This window comes from Melanerpes formicivorus, unplaced genomic scaffold (assembly GCF_026170545.1).
Source record: "Melanerpes formicivorus ecotype bairdi unplaced genomic scaffold, bMelFor1.0.p_v2 SCAF_16, whole genome shotgun sequence".
Taxonomy (NCBI): Eukaryota; Metazoa; Chordata; class Aves; order Piciformes; family Picidae; genus Melanerpes; species Melanerpes formicivorus.
Window position 1 is genome coordinate 13,030,384 of NW_027142368.1, and position 18,302 is coordinate 13,048,685.

Consider the following 18,302-nt stretch of genomic DNA (forward strand, 5'->3'; position numbering starts at 1 on the left):
TGGCTCTTTGGAGGAAAGGATCTGACCAAAACTACCTCTGGCACATCAGAAACTTGCCCACTTCCCCCTCACTGGGAGAGGCTGGAGCGTGCAGGCAGCTTGCCCAAGGGTCAGCCCTCATCCTCCTTCATGCTCATCTTGGGTTGGGGCTTGATCCCAATGTTTCAGCTAGCTCCTTGTTGCTACAGAGAGTTTAGGATAGGAAAGGCCCAGGAACAAAGTATAAGCAGGAACTTGTGAGTCATCATGTTCCTGGTGATATCTTTTAATTAACCACCCCACGAGGCAAAGAGCCAAAGGTTGCGCTGCAGCCATCCACTCCGGCCAGCCCGTGTTGGTGCCGCCACGGAGCAGCGAGCAGGGAAGACAGCGCTGGGAGAAGCAGGGAGAGAAGAGGAGAAGTGGATCAGCTTAATCAGAAACATGAATCTTGTCATCAGCTGGCAGCTCCCCATGGCTGCTTCTGCCTGGCTCCTCGCTGCAGCGCTCTGCCTGCTGCCCTTCACGGCGCACGTTGCGGCACAAGGTAAGCTCCTGCAGGAGGTCCAGGACCACAGAGCAGTGGCCCCAACAGCAGGAGATTTTTAGGCTCTACTGAAAGACAGCTTTGTTCAACAACCTTCTCTCTGATGGTAACCATTACAGGTGGGAGACATTTTTGGTCACCAACCTTCTCTCCAAGTCTTAACTATTACAGGTGGGAGATTTTTAGTCTCCTACTGAAAGACAAAAGGTTCAACAACCTTCTCTCCAAAGGTAACCATTGCAGGTGGGAGATTTTTAGTCTCCTCCTGGAAGATACCTGTTCAACAACCTTCTCTCCAATGCTAACCATTACAGGTGGGGGATTTTTAGACTCCTCCTGGAAGATATCTGCTCAACAACCTCCTTTCCACTGGCAACCACAGCAGGACTCACCCAGGTCTGTCACTAATCAAATCCCTGGGGGCAATTTTTTTGTGTCTCACTTCTCCAGGATGCTCTGTGAATAACAGCAACCCAAGTGTTCCTGAAAATAACCCTGCTGGCTATGTGGTGGCCATCATCCACACGGAAGCAGGCTTCACTGCAAGGATTGATCCAAATTACGCTGATGCCACCTTCTTTGCTATCCAGGGATCCGAGCTGCAGCTGGTCAAAAGTGTGGACTATGAGGTAAGGCTTTAGCTGGCAGGCTGTATGGATCAGGTGGATAATTCTCCCAAGGGAAGTAGCAGATTCCCCTACATGGGGCAGATTTAAGACTCAGCTTAACAGGCTGCTGAGCCATCTCATTGCAGCTTGGCAGGGTGCTGGGCTCTCATTTAAACTATCCTATTACCTGGAAAGCTTGGGCCAGCTGGGCCCTTCCAAGCTGGCATCCTGTGATAGTGTGGGATGCAATGAATTTCAACCTGCAGTCTTGGACTTGTAACCTTGGCTTTGTAACCAGTTTCTAAAGGATCTAGGAAAAAAACATTGGGAAGTGAAACTATTTCAGCTGGGTTGGAGCTCACTGCTTGGGAGGCCACCCCTGCCACAAGCAGAGAATAAGGAGGGAGGGGGGTGCCTGCTGTCACCTTCCTTCGATGAATCTGCATCAGTCAGAGCAAGGGGAAGTAGCACAACCAAATATGTGACAAGTGGAGTGTTCAGAGCTCTCTAGCACCCAAGATCCCAGTTTGTCTGTGGGAAACACAGGTCTGAGCAGTGAGGTGATCTTGTGTGAAGCACAAAGGCAGCATGTCACTGTCCATGGAGGTGCCCAAGAAACATGGGGATATGGCACTTAGGCTCATGGTTTAATGGCCATGGTGGTCTTAGGTTCACAGAGGGCATTGGGTTGGAAGGGGTCATCACAGGTCATCTTGTCCAACACCCCCCTGCAGTGAGCAGGGACACATCCAACTAGATCAGGCTGCCCAGGGCCACGTAGAGTCTGAGGTTGATGGTTGGACTCAAACACTTCTATGACCCAGTAAAACCTCTGTGTGTTCAGTTAGTTGTCAGTAAATCATTCTACCTTCGTGGAGTGCTCTGCACACAGCCACAAGCATCCCTAGGCTGCCTTCCCCTTTCTGCAACAATTGCTTTTCTGTGGGGGCAGAAGAGTAGAGTTAACACCCTGCAGGTGACTCTGTGCGTGGGTTTGTCTAATTTACTTTAGAAACAGTACCTTTGGACTTGTCTCTACAAAGGCTGGCTTTTGTTTTTGCATGCAGGAAGACACCTTGCTGTTGGTGAGCCTGATCTGTGAAAACGATGTTGGGGAGGTGAGTGATCTTCCAGATTCTCAGCCCTGCTACTGCAGGGCAGCACTGTGCTTCCCTCTGCTCTTCCTAGTCCACCTCCATCCTAGGAGATGTCCTTTGCTTTGTGGAGACACACACTCCTCCCAGTCACAGGGGGAACACTCAAGGAGAGAGGGTGGGAATAGACCCACAACCCTCCCACACACCCAGCTCCATCTGGGCCCCATCCTGCTGTGCTCCTTACACCATCCCCTCTGCTCTTTGCAAATGAGGAGCAGCCCCCTCAGCAGTCTTGTTCTTGTCTTTGATTCTCTCACTGTGCCCTGTCTGCAGAGGGACTCTTTGCTAATCATTGTGACCATTCTCAACGAGAACGACAACAGCCCGGAGTTTAAGCAAACAAATTTCACTGAAGTTGTTCCTGAGGTGAGGATTTTGGTGGAAAGGAGGAGGGCACTGGAGCCCCCAGTGCTGTGGGGCTAAGGGAGGGTTAGCAGAGAGAAGTCTTCAGCCCATTTCACAGGGAGATTAACCAAAGCACCTCTGTTTTCAGGATACAAAAGTGAACTCAACCATCATAGCCAGGGAGGAGTTGAGTGCCAGCGATGCTGACCTGGACGTCATCTATTATGAACTCACAACCACAGTGCTGGTGAGCAGCCTTGTTCTTTGGGGGGGAGGGAATGGCAGCTCTGAAGATCTTTTGGTGATTAAGCCAGAAGAGCCTCAGCTTTAAGCCTAAAGTGAGTGGATGGGGTTTAGTTCTCTGACAGCTTCTAGAAGAGGTACAGCTGCCTCAAACCCAAGAGCTGGTTTGGTTAGCAGAACAGAGCAGCCAACACTACAGGTGTTGAATGCTTTTAGAGTCATAGAATCAACCAGGTTGGAAAAGACCTCAGAGATCATCAAGCTCAACCTATTACCTAATACCTAACACCTCCTGCCCACTAAACCCTGACTTCAAGTGCCACATCCAAGCCTTTGCTGAACACCTCCAGGGACAGTGACTCCATCACCTCTCTGGGCAGCACATTCCAGTGGCCAACTACTCTTCTTGTGAAGAACTTTCTCCTCACCTCCAGCCTAAACTTCCCCAGGGCACAGCTTCAGACTGTGTCCTCTTGTTCTGGTGCTGCTTGCCTGGGAGAAGAGCCCACTCCTCTCACTTTTATTCCACGGGTTAAACTTTCATCTGGAATATTCTGACCCATATGATGCAGGGAAGTCATGCTGAGATGGTTTGTAAACATATCAGGAGAGACCTTTGTACCTCACAGAGATCAGAATGGCCCCGAGTCAGATAGGGAAAGGAGGAGATCATGTCCTGTGTGCCAGCAGCATCCACGCAGTGTGGGGACAACATGAGCTGCCCAAGACCACACAAAAAGTCTTTGGCAGAGCCAAAGGCTGACTCCACTTCCCCCAGGCCCCAGTTTAGTGCTTTAATGTATTTCTGTGATTCTATGGTCCTGCTCTGGCAGGGAGGTTGGACTCAATGATCTCTGGAGGTCCCTTCTAACCCCTAGCATCCTGTGATCCTCTGTGATCCTGTGATTTGTTCTCAGGGGGATTGCTTGGGAGCATGGGGAATTAACTCATAGAATTGTTTGGGTTAGAAAAGCCCTCTAAGATCATCAAGTCCAACCATTGACCTTACACCACCATAGCCATTAAACCATGTCCCCAAGTGCCAGGCCCCCATGTTTCTGGGACACCTCCAGGCTTGGTGAGGTTGGAGCCTGGTTGGGGTCAGTCTGTTCTTGCAGGTAACAAGTGACAGGATGAGAGGAAATGTTGCCCCAGGGGAGGTTTAGGTAGGACATGAGGAATGATTTCTTCCCCTTGAGGGTTCTCAAGGCTTGGACTCCACAGTCCCCATCCCTGGAGGGGTTTCAAAGCTGTGGAAACATGGTGCTGAGGGACATGGTTTAGCAGAGGTCTTGGTAGTGTTGGGTTAGTGGTTGGACTCAGTGATGATCTTTAAGATTCTTTTCCAGCCAAAATAATTCTGTGAGAACCAAAGCAAGTGCAGAAGGTTGCAGAGTAAAATGCAATGCTTGTTATTTCCATTTGGCTTTAGAGTTGCCCCAAAGTTCAGCTGTGCTAGGTTAAGGCAAGGGATCTTGCTGACTCTCAGAGGCTGAGCCATCCTGGATCTGTTTTGTGCATGGATGGGAGATTGCTTGGCTGCCAGGGACCCAAAATCAAGGATTGATGGCAACCTGCTTGAGCATAGGAAACAAATGAGGCAAAAGTCTCCATCCAGTAGCTGCTGAGCAGGTAGGCAGGCAAAGCTGGGGGTCTGGGAGAATACAACTCACAGGGGCATGAACAAACCTTTCTGACAAGCCAGGCAGCTTCAGTGTGCAACTTCCAAGATTAAACAGAGCTCATGGTCTCTTACTGCTCCCCACCTCAGGTCCCCAGGATTAAAGGTCTGACTGGGCTGGCAAACACAGCTGTGAGCAGCACTCTGAGCATGGCTGTGACTGAGGCTTTTCTTCCCCCCCCACCAGGGCACAGATGGCTACTTTGCCATAAAAGGAGTTAATAATCCAGAGATTTATTTACTCAAAGCACTCGACTATGATAAATTCAAATGGACAACACTGATCTTGTATGCAAGGGTAAGTTCTTCAGGAGGAGCCACATGCCCTGCTTGCCCCAGTCTCTCTTAACTGAAGGGTAAGTCTGAATGGGAGATCTCTGGGACAGTGGGAGAGAGGGTGGGGACTGAGGGGGTGTATGAGGAGCAACCTTCCACTTTCCATAATGACACAGTGGCAGGCTTGCATCAATGCACCTTTGTCAGAAGAATGAGACAATTTACTGCTTCAGCTAATCTCACATCAAGTGCTGAGCCTGGGGAAATGGAGCTACAACAGCCCCTGGGCCACTGCCTCTTGCAGATGGCTTCTTCTTTTGGCAGTAACACTTGCACCTCATGAGTCTGCTTTGCCTTTGGGTACAGGACAGGCCTGTGGGTAGCACTGACCTCACCAACACAGCTAGTGCCACAATAAACATCATTATTGAACAAGCTGACACCAAAGCACCCTGGTTCCTACCCTGCACCTTCATCAACGAGGAGAAGAGCATTTGCATCAGCAGCCTCTATGCTGGGAGGGTCAACATGTCTGAGATGTTGGTAAGCAGGCACGGTCAGACAGTGTCCTTGATCCTCTTAGAGTCACAGGATCACAGGCTGGATTGGGCTGAAGGGATCTTCAATGGTCAGCTAGTCTAAAACATCCCCTAGAGAGAGCAGGGGCATCCACTGCTGGAGCAGGCTGCTTAGAGCCCTGAGCTGGAATGGCTTCACCTCATCTCAAGGTGTGATGGGTTGAAATTCCCCCTCCAAACCAGAATTTGGCCAGACCAGCTCAGTTGGGAAGCAAATGAAGTTTTGTTTACAAGCAGACTGCAAGTCTAGAAACATGAAATGCAATGAATAGGTACAAAATAGACAACATTTGCATGGCTTTATGGTTTATAAACAGCACAAGAGCCCTGCCCTGGACAAAAGCAGGGGGTTTCCAACAGCTTCCCCCTCTCCCCCTCCTGGACAAGGGAAGAAGCAAGAGGAGAAAAGCAGAGAGTAGCTTGTTAGTACTTAGCCACAACACCCAAGGTCAGCAAGAGCCAAGCAAAAGCAAGCACCTAGGATGTGCTAGAGGGAAGAAGCCAAAAGGAGCAAGAGTCAGTTCATACAACCAACTTCATGTTAGCTACCAGACCAGTGGGATTCATTAGACCTTATCATTACTTTCCTTGTGGAATTTTATTCACATTCTACCACTGTGCTACTCAATCTGTGGAAAACTTCCCAGGATTCATGGGAATAAATTTCCACAGCCACATCAGGCAATATCCAGATGCTCTTCCCAGCTGGGAGTGCCTAGGAATCTCCTAGACATCCTGCTGATGTCTAGCCATCAATCACAGAATCATAGAATGCATTGGGCTGGAAAGGACCTTTAAAGGTTCCCTCTTCCAACCCCCATGCAGATGATTCAGCATGACAGGGAGTCTTCATCCTCCTGGGAAGTGGAGGTTTTCCCACCCCAAGCAGCACTGCTTGTGCTTCTTCCTGCAGCACACAGCAGGAGAGGGGAGAGCTGGAAGTCCCTTTGCTCTAGGCTGTCTCAGCTCTGCCCTGCTACAGCCACATCCCTGCAGTAAATTCCATCCTGCCCAGACAAACCCACCAGAGCCACGCTGGAGGAGGATAAAGCTGTGAGTGGTAATTTGCTGCTGCAGGGTGGTCTGTGATGCTTCATCTTGTCGTTGCAGACAGAACCACTCGACCTAGAGCCAGGGCCTATCTATGCCATTGATCCTGACTACACTATCAATGAAAGAATCATCTACAGTATTGTTGGTGGTGAGTAGAAACTGTCCCCTTCCACAAACTGCATTGCTTGTGTGTCCCCAGCATTACCTGCCCACAGGAGATCACCTCTCAAGTGCCACAGAGGGTAGGTTCTGGGGTTCTGCTCCTCTGTTTCTGCCACAGACACATCATAGAATGCCAGGTTGGAGGTGGCCTCAGGGAGTCCAACCTTTCTAGGTAGTAGTAAAGTTGAAATGAGATGGCCCAGCACCCTGCTGAGCTTAAAACTGCCCCAAGTCATCACTAGAACGTTGTGGGTTAAATAGGAGAAAGAATCAGAATCACAGAATCACCAAGGTTGGAAAAGACCTCAAAGATCATCGAGTCCAACCTGTCACCACAGACCTCATGACCTCATGGCACCAAGTGCCACGTCCAATCTGCTCTTGAACACCTCCAGGGATGGTGACTCCACCACCTCCCTGGGCAGCACATTCCAATGGCCAACAACTCTCTCTGGGAAGAACTTTCTCCTCACCTGGAGCCTAAACCTCCCCTGGTGCAGCTTGAGACTGTGTCCTCTTGTTCTGCTTGCCTGGGAGAAAAGACCAACCCCCACCTGCCTGCAACCTCCCTTCAGGTAGTTGTAGACAGCAAGAAGGTCTCCCCTGAGCCTCCTCTTCTCCAGGCTAAGCAACCCCAGCTCCCTCAGCCTCTCCTCACAGGGCTGTGCTCCAGACCTGTCCCCATCCTCATTGCCCTTCTCTGGACACATTCCAGCGTCTCAATGTCCTTCTTAAACTGAGACTGTACAGACAGGGTGGGGGGAAAGTGAATTACAGCCCCACACACCCAGCTCAATGAAGGCTGTTTCAGGAGGACTTTGGTATTTTAGGGGGAGGTGAGACTTTTACCTGGAGGCTTTTGGAGCTGATTTTGCCAGTCTGGCCACAGCCACTTGAATTCAGGCTTTGAGCTGAACATGCAATTCCCACCTGAGCAGCATCATTTTCATTCCCTGCCAAGAGTGACGTTTTTATTCCCCAGCACATTGCCACCCTCTTAACCTACCCTTTTTAGCCTTGATTTCAAAAAGCTTGCCTGGCTCTAGGCAGTTGATTGCCCAGTGACTGCACCCTTTGCTCCTCTCAAAGGGTTTCTTCCTTGTCTTGTTTTGGTGGGGTTGGGTTCTTTCTGTTTGGTTGGTTGGGGTTTTCTTTGTTGTTGTTTTGCTGCTGGTTTGTTCCTGTTGTTTGCCTTGTTGCTGCTGTCTGTTTTGCTGCTGCTGCTGCTGTTTGTTTTGCTGCTGCTGTTGCAGTTTGGGTATCTTTGGTTGGCTGTGGGCTTTTGTTTGCTTTGGGGGCGGGCTTTGTTGTAGTTGTTGGTTTGGATTTGGTTCTTCTATTTCTTTACTCTGTTTTCTTTCATTTTTTTCACCAAGAGTGAGGGTTTGAGTACCTAGCAAGACAAAGATCAGGCAGAGTGATCATTTATTCATCTTCCACCACAGCTGCAAGCAGCCTCCTGATAATAGATAGCATTAGGGAACCTTCCATTCCACTGGGGGTTTTTGGATGTGGAGTCACCTCCCTGCCCCACACTCACACCCCAGACTGGGGGGGTCCTTACAGAATCACAGAATTAACCAGGCTGGAAAAGACTTTCAAGATCACAAGCCCTATGAGGAGAGGCTGAGGGAGCTGGGATTGTTTAGCCTGGAGAAGAGGAGGCTCAAGGGAGAGCTTATTGCTCCCTACAACTACCTGAAGGGAGGTTGCAGCCAGGAGGGGGTTGTTGTCTTCTCCCAGGCAATCAGCACCAGAACAAGAGGACACAGTCTCAAGCTGTGCCAGGGGAGATTTAGGCTTGAGGTGAGGAGAAAGTTCTTCTCAGAGGGAGCTGTTAGCTGTTAGAATGTGCTGCCCAGGGAGGTGGTGGAGTCCCCATCCCTGGGGGTGTTCAAGAGGGGATTGGATGTGGCACTTGGTGCCATGGTTTAGTAGTCATGAGGTGTTGGGTGATAGGTTGGACTTGATGATCTCTGAGGTCTTTTCCAACCTGACTGATTCTGTGATAAGTCCAACCAGCACCCAACAACCACTCTTGTCTTTAGGCAGCCCACAGTGCCTCTGAGTGAGGAAGAGGACTGAAAGCTTTGCTTGTGTTTTAACACACAGCCCCTGGGTTTTTTTATGCTTCAAACAGAGATTAGAGCTGTAGGAAGCTGATTTCTACCCCTACCTCCACACAAGGTTTGTGTCTAGGCTCCTTTTGTAGGCCAGGAGATAGAAATCAGCATTTCCAGAGCAGAATGCAGCTCACATTGAGGCCAGTGTTCACAGAAAGTCGATAAATCAGACACTGAGATGCCAAGTTATCTTTTTACAACAGGTCAGACTGAGATGGCTTCCCTTTAGGTGCCTACAGATGAGTCCCCACCCAGCTATTCTTTGTGAATTGGTTCCCTCATTTCGAAATAGGAAAAAACCCTTCCCTTATCTCTCCTGACCTGCAGTTTGGGTTCAGTTGGGTTTGGGTTAGGGAGCTGAAGATCTTCAGTGCTCAAACTGCAGCAGAAGATCTACACTCCAGGCATTTGGAGGACTTTAAGGTGGGCCCAGGCACTGGAAATGCAGCCCTTTGCTGTGCTATCTCATCTAGTTGGGTTCACAAACATCTCCTTGATGCTTTTTGGCTGTAGAGTGCCTCTAAATCCCTGGCCAGCACTCCTAGCCCTTGGAGCAGCCAGGCAGGCAGGGGAAAGAGCATCTTACCCTGGAAGTGCTGTCACTAGGGTGTGAAAGAAAGAGCCAATGAGTTGAGGGTCACTTTGGGAAGGTGTCTGATGACTGAAGAGTCTGTTTTCTTTAGGGAACACGGAAAATGTGTTCTCCATAGATGCTGACACAGGGAATCTGACTATGAACAAACCAGCAACTTCCCCAGACTCCTACCTGCTGCAAGTCATGGTAAGTCTGAGGACCCTGCAGCCACCAGCCCAGCACACCTGGCTTTCTGGGAAGCAGCACTCTTGGTGTGCCAGGAGGCAATCACATGCATAACTAAAGCTAACTCTCTCACCCCCTTTCTTCTGGAAGGGCCTAGTATTTGCCCAGCTCCTTATAGCAACCCAGAAGCTCTTGTAGAAGTTGGGAGGTGTTTTCCCTTACATGTGGGTTGCAATGTCAAAGCAAATTAACTGGATGAGCTGAGCATCATCCTGCTGAGCTGAACCTGTGGAGGAGCAGAACTGGAAGGCATTCTTCAGGCATGACTGGGGCTTGTGTTACTCTAGTTAGCATAACTCAAGCCAGGAGACAAGCTCCTCATTTGGCTGCAGCTCAAGAGGACAGGAGGGACTTGAGGATGTCAGTTTGAACTGGCTCACACTCTCATGAAGATGAAAGTCTGCCTTCTGGTGCTGGAGTCCCACTGGTTTGTACTGGAGCATGACAATTTGCCCAGATGTAGCCCTTATGGAGGGTCATACCTAGACTTTGGGAGCTAGACCAAGACTGAGTGGAAGGCCAACAGCAGAAGGAAGCTAAACCAGAAGGACTCCATGGTTAACATCAGGCCTGGCTCAAAGCTCACTGGCAGTGAGGGAGTTGGGGCTGTTCAGTCTAGAGAAGAGAAGGCTCTGAAGAGACCTTCTTGTGGCCTTCCAGTATCTTAAGGGGGCTATAAGAAAGCTGGGAAGGGACTTTTTAGGATGTCAGGGAGTGATAGGACTGGGGGGAATGGAAAATAAATAGAAATAGGTAGATTCAGATTGGATGTGAGGAAGAAGTTGTTCCCCACGAGGGTGGTGAGAGCCTGGCACAGGCTGCCCAGGGAGGTGGTGGAAACCTCCTGCCTGGAGGTGTTTGCAGCCAGGCTGGAGGTGGCTGTGAGCAACCTGCTGTAGTGTGAGGTGTCCCTGCTCATGGCAGGGGGGTTGGAACTGGCTGATCCCTGAGGTCCCTTCCAACCCTAGCAATTCTATGATGGAAAGAACAATGTGGGTTGCAATGGGCTTCAGATCAAGCCTATCCTTTTGGTCCTCACCACCAAGAGGAAAAGGCTAGCATCTCTAGCTCTCTCTTCTCTCTCTCATCTCTCCAGGCCACTCAAGTCAACAACATCCAGAAATACTCCATAGCCTATGTAGAGATTAAGGTCATCAATAAAAGTGATCATGCACCATACTTTGAGAGCAGGATCTACAATGGGACAGCGTTTGTTGATCTGGTCCCAGGAAGCTTTGTCTTCCAAGCTGGACATCCTTCAAGCCCCCTGATGATAAGAGCACTGGATGATGATTTCCCTGATGTAAGTAATTGGACTGAATTCTTCTCACTGCTCCAGGACTGATGTGGGGTCAGCAAACACGAGGAAGGGGAGGTGGGGAGAAGCAAACACACACACACTCTCCTCTGGTGTTCCACATTATATCCCTGGAAACTCCACATGGATCAGAACTGCTCATGGTGTGCTGTAATGTGGAGAAGCTGCCAGACTTCCAAAAGCCAGTCCCACCCAGGTTTGTGTGGGTGCTCTGCCCCACTGCAGAACAGTGTGCTGAGTAAAGCTCAGGGTGAGCAAATACCCTGGCACTGGAGGCTGTCCAGAGAATGGCAACAAAGCTGGTGAAGAGTCTAGAACACAAGTCCTGTGAGGAACAGCTGGGGGAACTGAGGTTTAGTCTGGAGCAAAGGGGGCTGAGGGGAGACCTTCTTGCTCTCTACAACTCCCTGAAAGGTTGGAGGGAGGTGGGGGTTGGTCTCTTCTCCCTAGTTTCAGGTGACAGAACTAGAGGAGATGGTCTGAAATTGTGCCAGGGGAGGGTTAGGTTGGATATCAGGAACAATTTCTTTGCTGCTAGAGTGGTCAGGCACTGGAACAGGCTGCCCAGGGAGGTGGTGGAGTCCCCATCCCTGCAGGTGTTCAAGACATGTGTGGCCACAGCATTTGGGGACATGGCTTAGTGGCCAAGGTGATGGTGGGTTGCTGGTTGGACTGGATGATCTTGGAGGGCTTTTCCAACCCATACAACCCTATGATTCTAGAATCTGTTTATTGTCCTGTGCCCATGCTCATATTGGCAAGTCCCTGCCAATGAGCTGCTGAGAAGGTGCACACAGAGCACAGTGTGGTTTAAACCTCCTTTCTTCTGGCTTTGCAGAAAGTCAACCCAAACATTGAGTACCACATAAGCAACAGCACTGATTTCATTGCAACCAGAGATGGACTCATCCTGACAAATGTGGTGCTGCAGTCCCCAGGAACTGTAACCCTGGAGGTAAGGCAACTTCCTTCATTGTCCTGCCAGGGTTGTGGAAGGAAGGGGTGGTTGCTGGTAAAGAAGCACCAAGGTGTGAGTCTATTAGGTAAGGCACAGCACTGAAGGACAGTCTTTGCCCCAACCATTTGCATCCTAAATGTGTATGGATGGAGGCAGATGAAGTGACAGCAGTGTGTGATGCAGGCTCTCTCTGGTGCTAGCTGCAAAAGGTGTTTCTCCAGTCCTGTGGGGAAATGTCATTGGAGACAGGAAGAAGTCAGCTGGGGAGATTGTAGCAGCCCTCATCCCACTCTCTGGTTCTGCCTAACAAAAAGTCTCAGCTGGCTTTGGGGATATTTTATGAGCCCCCCACCCACACACACACACTGATCCCAACCTAAAAAGGTGGGTGAGGAAGTGAACAGGAGGTTGGTGTGTGAGTGTGGGCAGGGTATGACTGCTGCTATCTGCCCCAGCTCTGAAGCCTGCAGCCCCACACTTAGAAATCTCTTGGTAAATCCAGCACCTCCTTAGCTCAGAGGAAACAGTTACTCTAAACTCCTGAGAAGGCAGATCTCCACTTTCTCCAGTGACAGTGGGCTCCCCAAGACTTGCCTAGCACAATGCTATGCCCTCTGGAGGTACCTGAGCCAGCCTGACTGTCTGAGCTACGCAGTGTAGGTGAGGCACCGGCAGGCACTTCTGCCTGCCCCACACTACTCACTGCCTTTGTCCAGTGCTGTGCTGCAAAGCTGCACACAAACCATGAGCTGGGGCTGGCCCAGGGCAGGGAATCTTCAGAGCTCTTCTTCCTCTGCAACCAGATTGTCCAGCTCCAGTGCTACTGTGAGGATACAGGCAAGGTACTTTGTCCATAAAGGGCCCAGCAGGTGCCTTGAGAGCCAGCTGGAGATGCAGGCAGCCCTAAGCTCTCTCTTTCCTGTGTTCACACAGGCTGTTGGAAGAGATACAGTGAGCCTGCAGAAAGGCAGCACTCTGATCACGGTGGAGGTTGTCCTTGCTGCAGGTGGGTTGGTGTCTTTGTTTTCTGCTTTGGGGGGATGCCTGGGGAGCCTTTGCTGCTTGTGTGGGCAAAGTGGCAATGACAGGTCACAAACCTGACCGTGGGCAGAAGCCTCATCCCTGGAACCATTCCAGGTCAGGTTGTCAGGGACTCTGAGCAGAGGCTAGGGCTATCTGAGACCAGCATGGCCATTAAGCCATGGCCTCAAGTGCCATGTCCATGCATTTATTGAACACCTCCAGGGACATCGACTCCACCACCTCCTTGGACCCAGAACTGAACCCAGTAATTGGAGTTGGTTTTATAGTCCCCTTCTGGGACACAGTGGCTGTACATTGCCCTCTGGTTTCTGAGCTCCCAGTGCTGGAGCCAGCTCACTGGGCTCTCAGGATGGATCATTCCTCCAAGGCCAGCCAGCTTGCACAACACAGAAGGAGTTAAGGGTGGTGGAGTTTCCCATCAGCTCTGTGGGCTGTCATGGGACACATGATTAGGAAGCACAGCTTCACTGACATCCCTCCCCAAGGTATTAAAGATAAACTGAGGGTGCAGTGAAACGTGGAGGGAATACTCAAAGTCCACTCTCTCATCAAGAGGGCAGCAGCAGCAGAAAGCTGTCTTTGATTAACCATTAAACTTGGGAACAATTAATGCTGCAAAATGAAAGTGGAAAATGTAATATAATGAATCCCATGACAACATCAAGCAAGGGAGATTAACCCTGAGGAAGCTACTCTTGTTCTTCTACAATGTGGATCTCTACACAAATGCTTGCACTGAGCAGAGGCTGAAAGCTTGAGCTGTTCCTGAGCAGGCTGATGCATGTTGCTAGAGCTGGAAGAAGGCAGGGAAGGATCACAGGGAAGGGACCTCAGGAGGTCACTGAGTCCAAGCCCCTGCCAGAGCAGGACCATAGAATCCAGCACAGGAATGCATCCAGATGGGGCTTGGAAGGCTCCAGAGCAGGAGACTCCACAACCTCTCTGGGCAGCCTGCTCCAGTGCTCTGGGACCCTCCCAGTGAAGAAGTTCCTCCTTGTGTTGAGGTGGAACCTCCTGTGCTGTAGTTTCTATCCATTATTCCTTGTCCTATCCCAGGGTGCAGCTGAGCAGAGCCTGTCCCCTCCCTCCTGACCCCCAGCCCTCAGATATTGCTAGCCGTTTATTAAATCTCCTCTTAGTCTTCTCTTCTTCAGACTGAACAGCCCCAGGGCTCTCAGCCTCTCCTCATAAGGCAGTGCTCCCTTCAGCATCCTTGTAGCCCTCTGTTGGACTGTGAGGATGATGAAAGGACCTGCTAGAGCTCTTCCTCTTTGCCATTATGCTTTTTTTTCCCTCCTCCTGTGACAGAAACTATATCCTGGTCACATTCTGCAGCACAGGAGGCATCTTTTGCCTTTCAAAAGGTGGTGGGAGCTTCTCCCAGGGCAAAGTGGTGTGTTAAAAAGCTGCCTGCCATTTTCAGCCTTTGTAACACTGGTTTGTTTGTCTTGCAGCTGTAACCTCCTCTGATAAGCAATACAGTGCTCAGGATACAGGCATCTTAGGAGGGACGTTGGTAGCAGTGCTGCTGGTTGTCTTAGTCCTCCTTGGAGTGATGACATACAAGCAGTATGGGAAACGACTCAATCACCTGCTGATGAAAAAGGTAGGTGCCTTCTTTGGAGCTGAAGTCCTTGGGAAGTGGGATTTGAGGAGGTTTTAAAGGGTGAATGGGCTGCCCAAGCACTGCACAGGCTTGGGGTGAAGGCGAAGAATCACTCCTGAGAATGTTTGCAAAGGTAGCAGCGTTCTGGTGGGGTTTGCTGTTGTGCTTTTCTGCCCCCTGAGGCTGCATGGCAAGGAGATGTGGTAAGGAGAGACCCACAGCTCCATGGAGCACAAATCCTAGGATGAACCTGACACAGCTGAGAGGAAGTCTCTGAAAAATGTCTGTTATAAACCACTGCTCATATCTATAGCCAAGGGTGAGAAAGGTTCCTTCACCACCTGCCCTAAAGCCTGGGCAGTGTTCTGCACCTGAGCAAAGCTGTTGGCTCTCTCAAGTCCCTGTCAGATTGTTTTCTTTGAAGGCTAGGGTGTGATTCAGCTGGGCAGATGTTGGTCTCTGCCTTAGGATGGGACTGGCAGGAGCCTAGACTCCACTGACTGCAGGATGAGCTCAGGTGAACAACCACCATCCTTCCTCCCAAGGGAGGTAAATCCCACTCCAGAGAACTCCTCAGAAGGATGGGTACAATTCAGTGCCTGCTGCTGGTGCTCAGCTCTCCTGGAGAACATGCATGCACCTGTCTGAAAAATATCCAGAAATGGAGTCAAAACCCCACAGCTGTTGTAGGGAGCCACATCTATCCCAGGCTTCAAGCAGATCAAAGTGCAAAGCAAGCTGAAGCTTTCCTGAGCAGCAGCTGAGGCACTTCAGCCAACCCTTTCCCCCCAACTCCATTTCTTTCCCTTTCCCTACACTTACAAGGAGTCTTTCCTCCTGCAGGTCTCCAAGAAACCCTCTGAGGGTTACTACAACCAATCTTACAAGCAAGATGAACAGCCAGATGTGAGCACTGAACAGCAGAAGGCCTCAGAGAACGGCAGAGTCGGGTCAGTGATAGAGGTGCAAGAGCAGCCAGTACTTGCCTCAGCTTTTCCAGCTGCAGAAGAAACTGAGAGCCTCCCAAAAGCTTCTGTAGCTTCCACCATTGTCTTCAGCCAGGAAGAGAAAGAGGAAGAAGCAGAAGAAGAGGTTGAGCATGAGAAAGAAGTGAAATCTATCCTCAAGACAGACAGGCCGGTGGCAAATGATGGCTACAAAGCTGTGTGGTTTAGGACGGATGTGGATCCTGAAGCTGGAGAGCGCATCGAAGTGATTGAGAGCAATGCAACAGAGAGTGATGATGACAGTGACCAAGAGCTGCAGATGAATGAGGAGGAGGAAGAAGATGATGACAAAGACCATCTGCCCAGAGGGCCAGGAGTGTCCTTTGCCTCAGAGAGCTCATCTCTGCCAGCTGCAGAAGTGAATGTCAACTTGTCTCACACAGATGCAGGGACAGAAGGTGACAGTAGCCCATAATGGAGACAGGCTTGCACTGCCCCCCAGCAAACAGCTCAAGGGGAGACACTGGAATGCAGGAGGACAAGGCTGCCTGCCCTGCAGTGCTTAAAGCTGGAAGACATTACAGCTAACTCAAGCTTTTTAGTGAGATCTTGAAGTATGCCCTAGGATTCTGGGGGCTGAGAAAGCCACCTCTCACCTCTCCACCTTCCTAACTCTTCCTCCTCACATCTCATTTACCAGCCTGGCTGCAGGTACAGCAGAGATGTAGCTGAACTGACCTGGAAGCAGTTTGCCCAGCTCATGGTGGCAACCAATCCCACAACAAGGCTGTCTTCTCCTTGTGGTAGGTAGATAAGCCAGCAGTGAGTGCTGGGCTGTGCCCTTTATGAGGGAGTCAGTTTGACAGCAGCTGCAGGGAGTAAGCCAGCACAAGTCATCCTGGCTCAAATTGCCCTTATGGCTGTATCCAGGAGCAATCTTGAGGGCTTGGCTGTGCTCTCCCCTGGGCCAAACTCTGTGACCTTAGTGCAAACAGCTGGTATGTGACACTGTCAGCAGCCAGGAATTCTCACATTCAGGAACTGCTTTTCCTCTGTCACTGTAAATGAGAACTGATCAGGTTGTCTTCACCCATGGACTTTGTCATCCATTTTTCTGTCATAAAACCACTCGCTGTGCAGTGCTTCTGTAGGTGTCTGCCTCCTGTCTGTCAGGGCAAAAATCAAAGCTCTGCCTTGACCTGCCTAGAACATGCCAGAGCTCCTTCCAGCTCTGGGGTTTTGGCAGCCAAGGCTGCAGAGGTGCAGGGTGTGAGGTCAGCAGGCTCTTCCCCCTCCCTCCCTGCCCTTGGTCCAGCTGGGATCAAGGTGTCCCCTTATCATTGCTGCTGATGTCACCATTGTGTCATTGCTCCTTTCTTATCTCAGCTGAGAACTCCTTTTCATACCACCTTTCTCCACCCTTGAGGAGTGCAGCAGGCTCATTTGATGGGGAACAAAAAGCATGCTTCAAGGTTTAGCTAGAGCTGACATGCAGCCCAAGAGCAGAAGTGGTTCACTGAGAGCAAGTCAGCTCTGCTGTGCTCAGCTCATGAGTTCAGGTTTGAGCTGGAAAAGCTGCTGACCTCTGGACCTCTGGCCATGAGTTGACAGCACCATGGCCTGTTGGCTGTCTCCACCCTCAATCCTCCTTCATCTTTCAGCAATATTATCATCCTGCCATAAAGCCCAGTTCAGCACAGTGAGCACACCCTTTCCAGGCAGCATGCAGAGCAAAGTGGTGTTAGATGCTCTGGTTGACCTCCCATCCCTTCCCCCCATTTGGCAACCAAAGCTGGGCTGATTTCCAGTGGCTGAGAATACAGCTGTGTCCACCTGCATCTTTTCTGATCTATCAGCACAAATGTTTTGTGCTGCCCCTGGTTTTGTCCTTCTGGGGCTAGCTCCAGAGCAGACAGGGGCTGTTAAGTGTTTTAACCTCAGGAGTGTCCAAGACAGGGACTCAGCAGCAGGAGTTTGTGTCACTAAAGTTTCCCTTCCTCAGCTCAGCACAACAGCAGAGGATTGCACCAAGCTAGAGAAGCAAACCCACAAATAATCCTGCCTTGCCCCTGCAAGCCAAACTCTACCTCCCTGTCCTTATTCCAGATAAACCCAAGAGAGAGCATGGCTGCTGGGGTCTGCATGTACACCAAAGCACAAATGATCTCTATGGAGGCTTTTATCCTCTTGGTTGAAGGACCTAGAGCACAAGTCCTGTGAGAAGTAGGTGAGGGACCTGAGGTGGTTTAGCCTGGGGAAAAGGAGGCTGAGGGGAGACCTTCTGGCTCTCTGCCCCTCCCTGGAGAGATCTGGGTGGGGTCAGGCTCTTCTCCCAAGGAACAAGTGATAGGACACGAGGAAAGTGCCTGAAGTTGCATGAGGCTGAGATTGTTCCTCATGTCCAATTTCTTACCCTAAAGGGTTGTCAAGCCCTGGACCAGACTACCCAGGGCCAGGGTGGGGCTAGTCCATGGATTTGTTCTTTCCCAGATGCCAGACTTGTCCCTGCTGGATTTCATTCTAGTTCTTCAGCCTGTCCAGGCTCCAGGGCAGCACAGCCTTCAGGTGTCAGCCCCTCCCCTCAGTTTGGGGCTATCAGCAAAGCTGCTGCCACTGCTCTCTGCTCCCTCATCCACATTGTTGCTGACTATATTGAATAGTAGTGATCCCAGTACTGACCCCTGAGGTACTGCACTAGCTACAGGCCTCCACCTGGACTGTCAGACTTCTTTCTTTCAGCTGTTTCCTGTCCCCCTCCGTACCTGATCATCCAGACCCCACTTCCTCAGCTTAGCTGCAAGGATGCTGGGGAAAGAGATAAATGCTTTCCTCAGCAGATACCTGCCAGAGGAAGAGG

At 50.6% G+C, this 18,302-nt stretch overlaps 1 protein-coding gene across 1 annotated transcript; it reads left to right on the top strand.

Moving 5' to 3' along the window:
* The first annotated feature begins 335 nt into the window (after window positions 1-335).
* CDHR5 (cadherin related family member 5) lies at window positions 336-16,595 on the top strand. Its single transcript, XM_068148277.1, has 14 exons — window positions 336-526; window positions 977-1,155; window positions 2,202-2,252; window positions 2,565-2,657; window positions 2,785-2,883; window positions 4,748-4,858; window positions 5,203-5,379; window positions 6,525-6,615; window positions 9,436-9,533; window positions 10,669-10,875; window positions 11,729-11,845; window positions 12,782-12,854; window positions 14,347-14,498; window positions 15,342-16,595. Exons 1-14 carry the CDS (start codon window positions 424-426, stop codon window positions 15,918-15,920), a joined length of 2,130 nt encoding a protein of 709 aa, XP_068004378.1. The 5' UTR covers window positions 336-423; the 3' UTR covers window positions 15,921-16,595.
* Window positions 16,596-18,302: the final 1,707 nt, after the last annotated feature.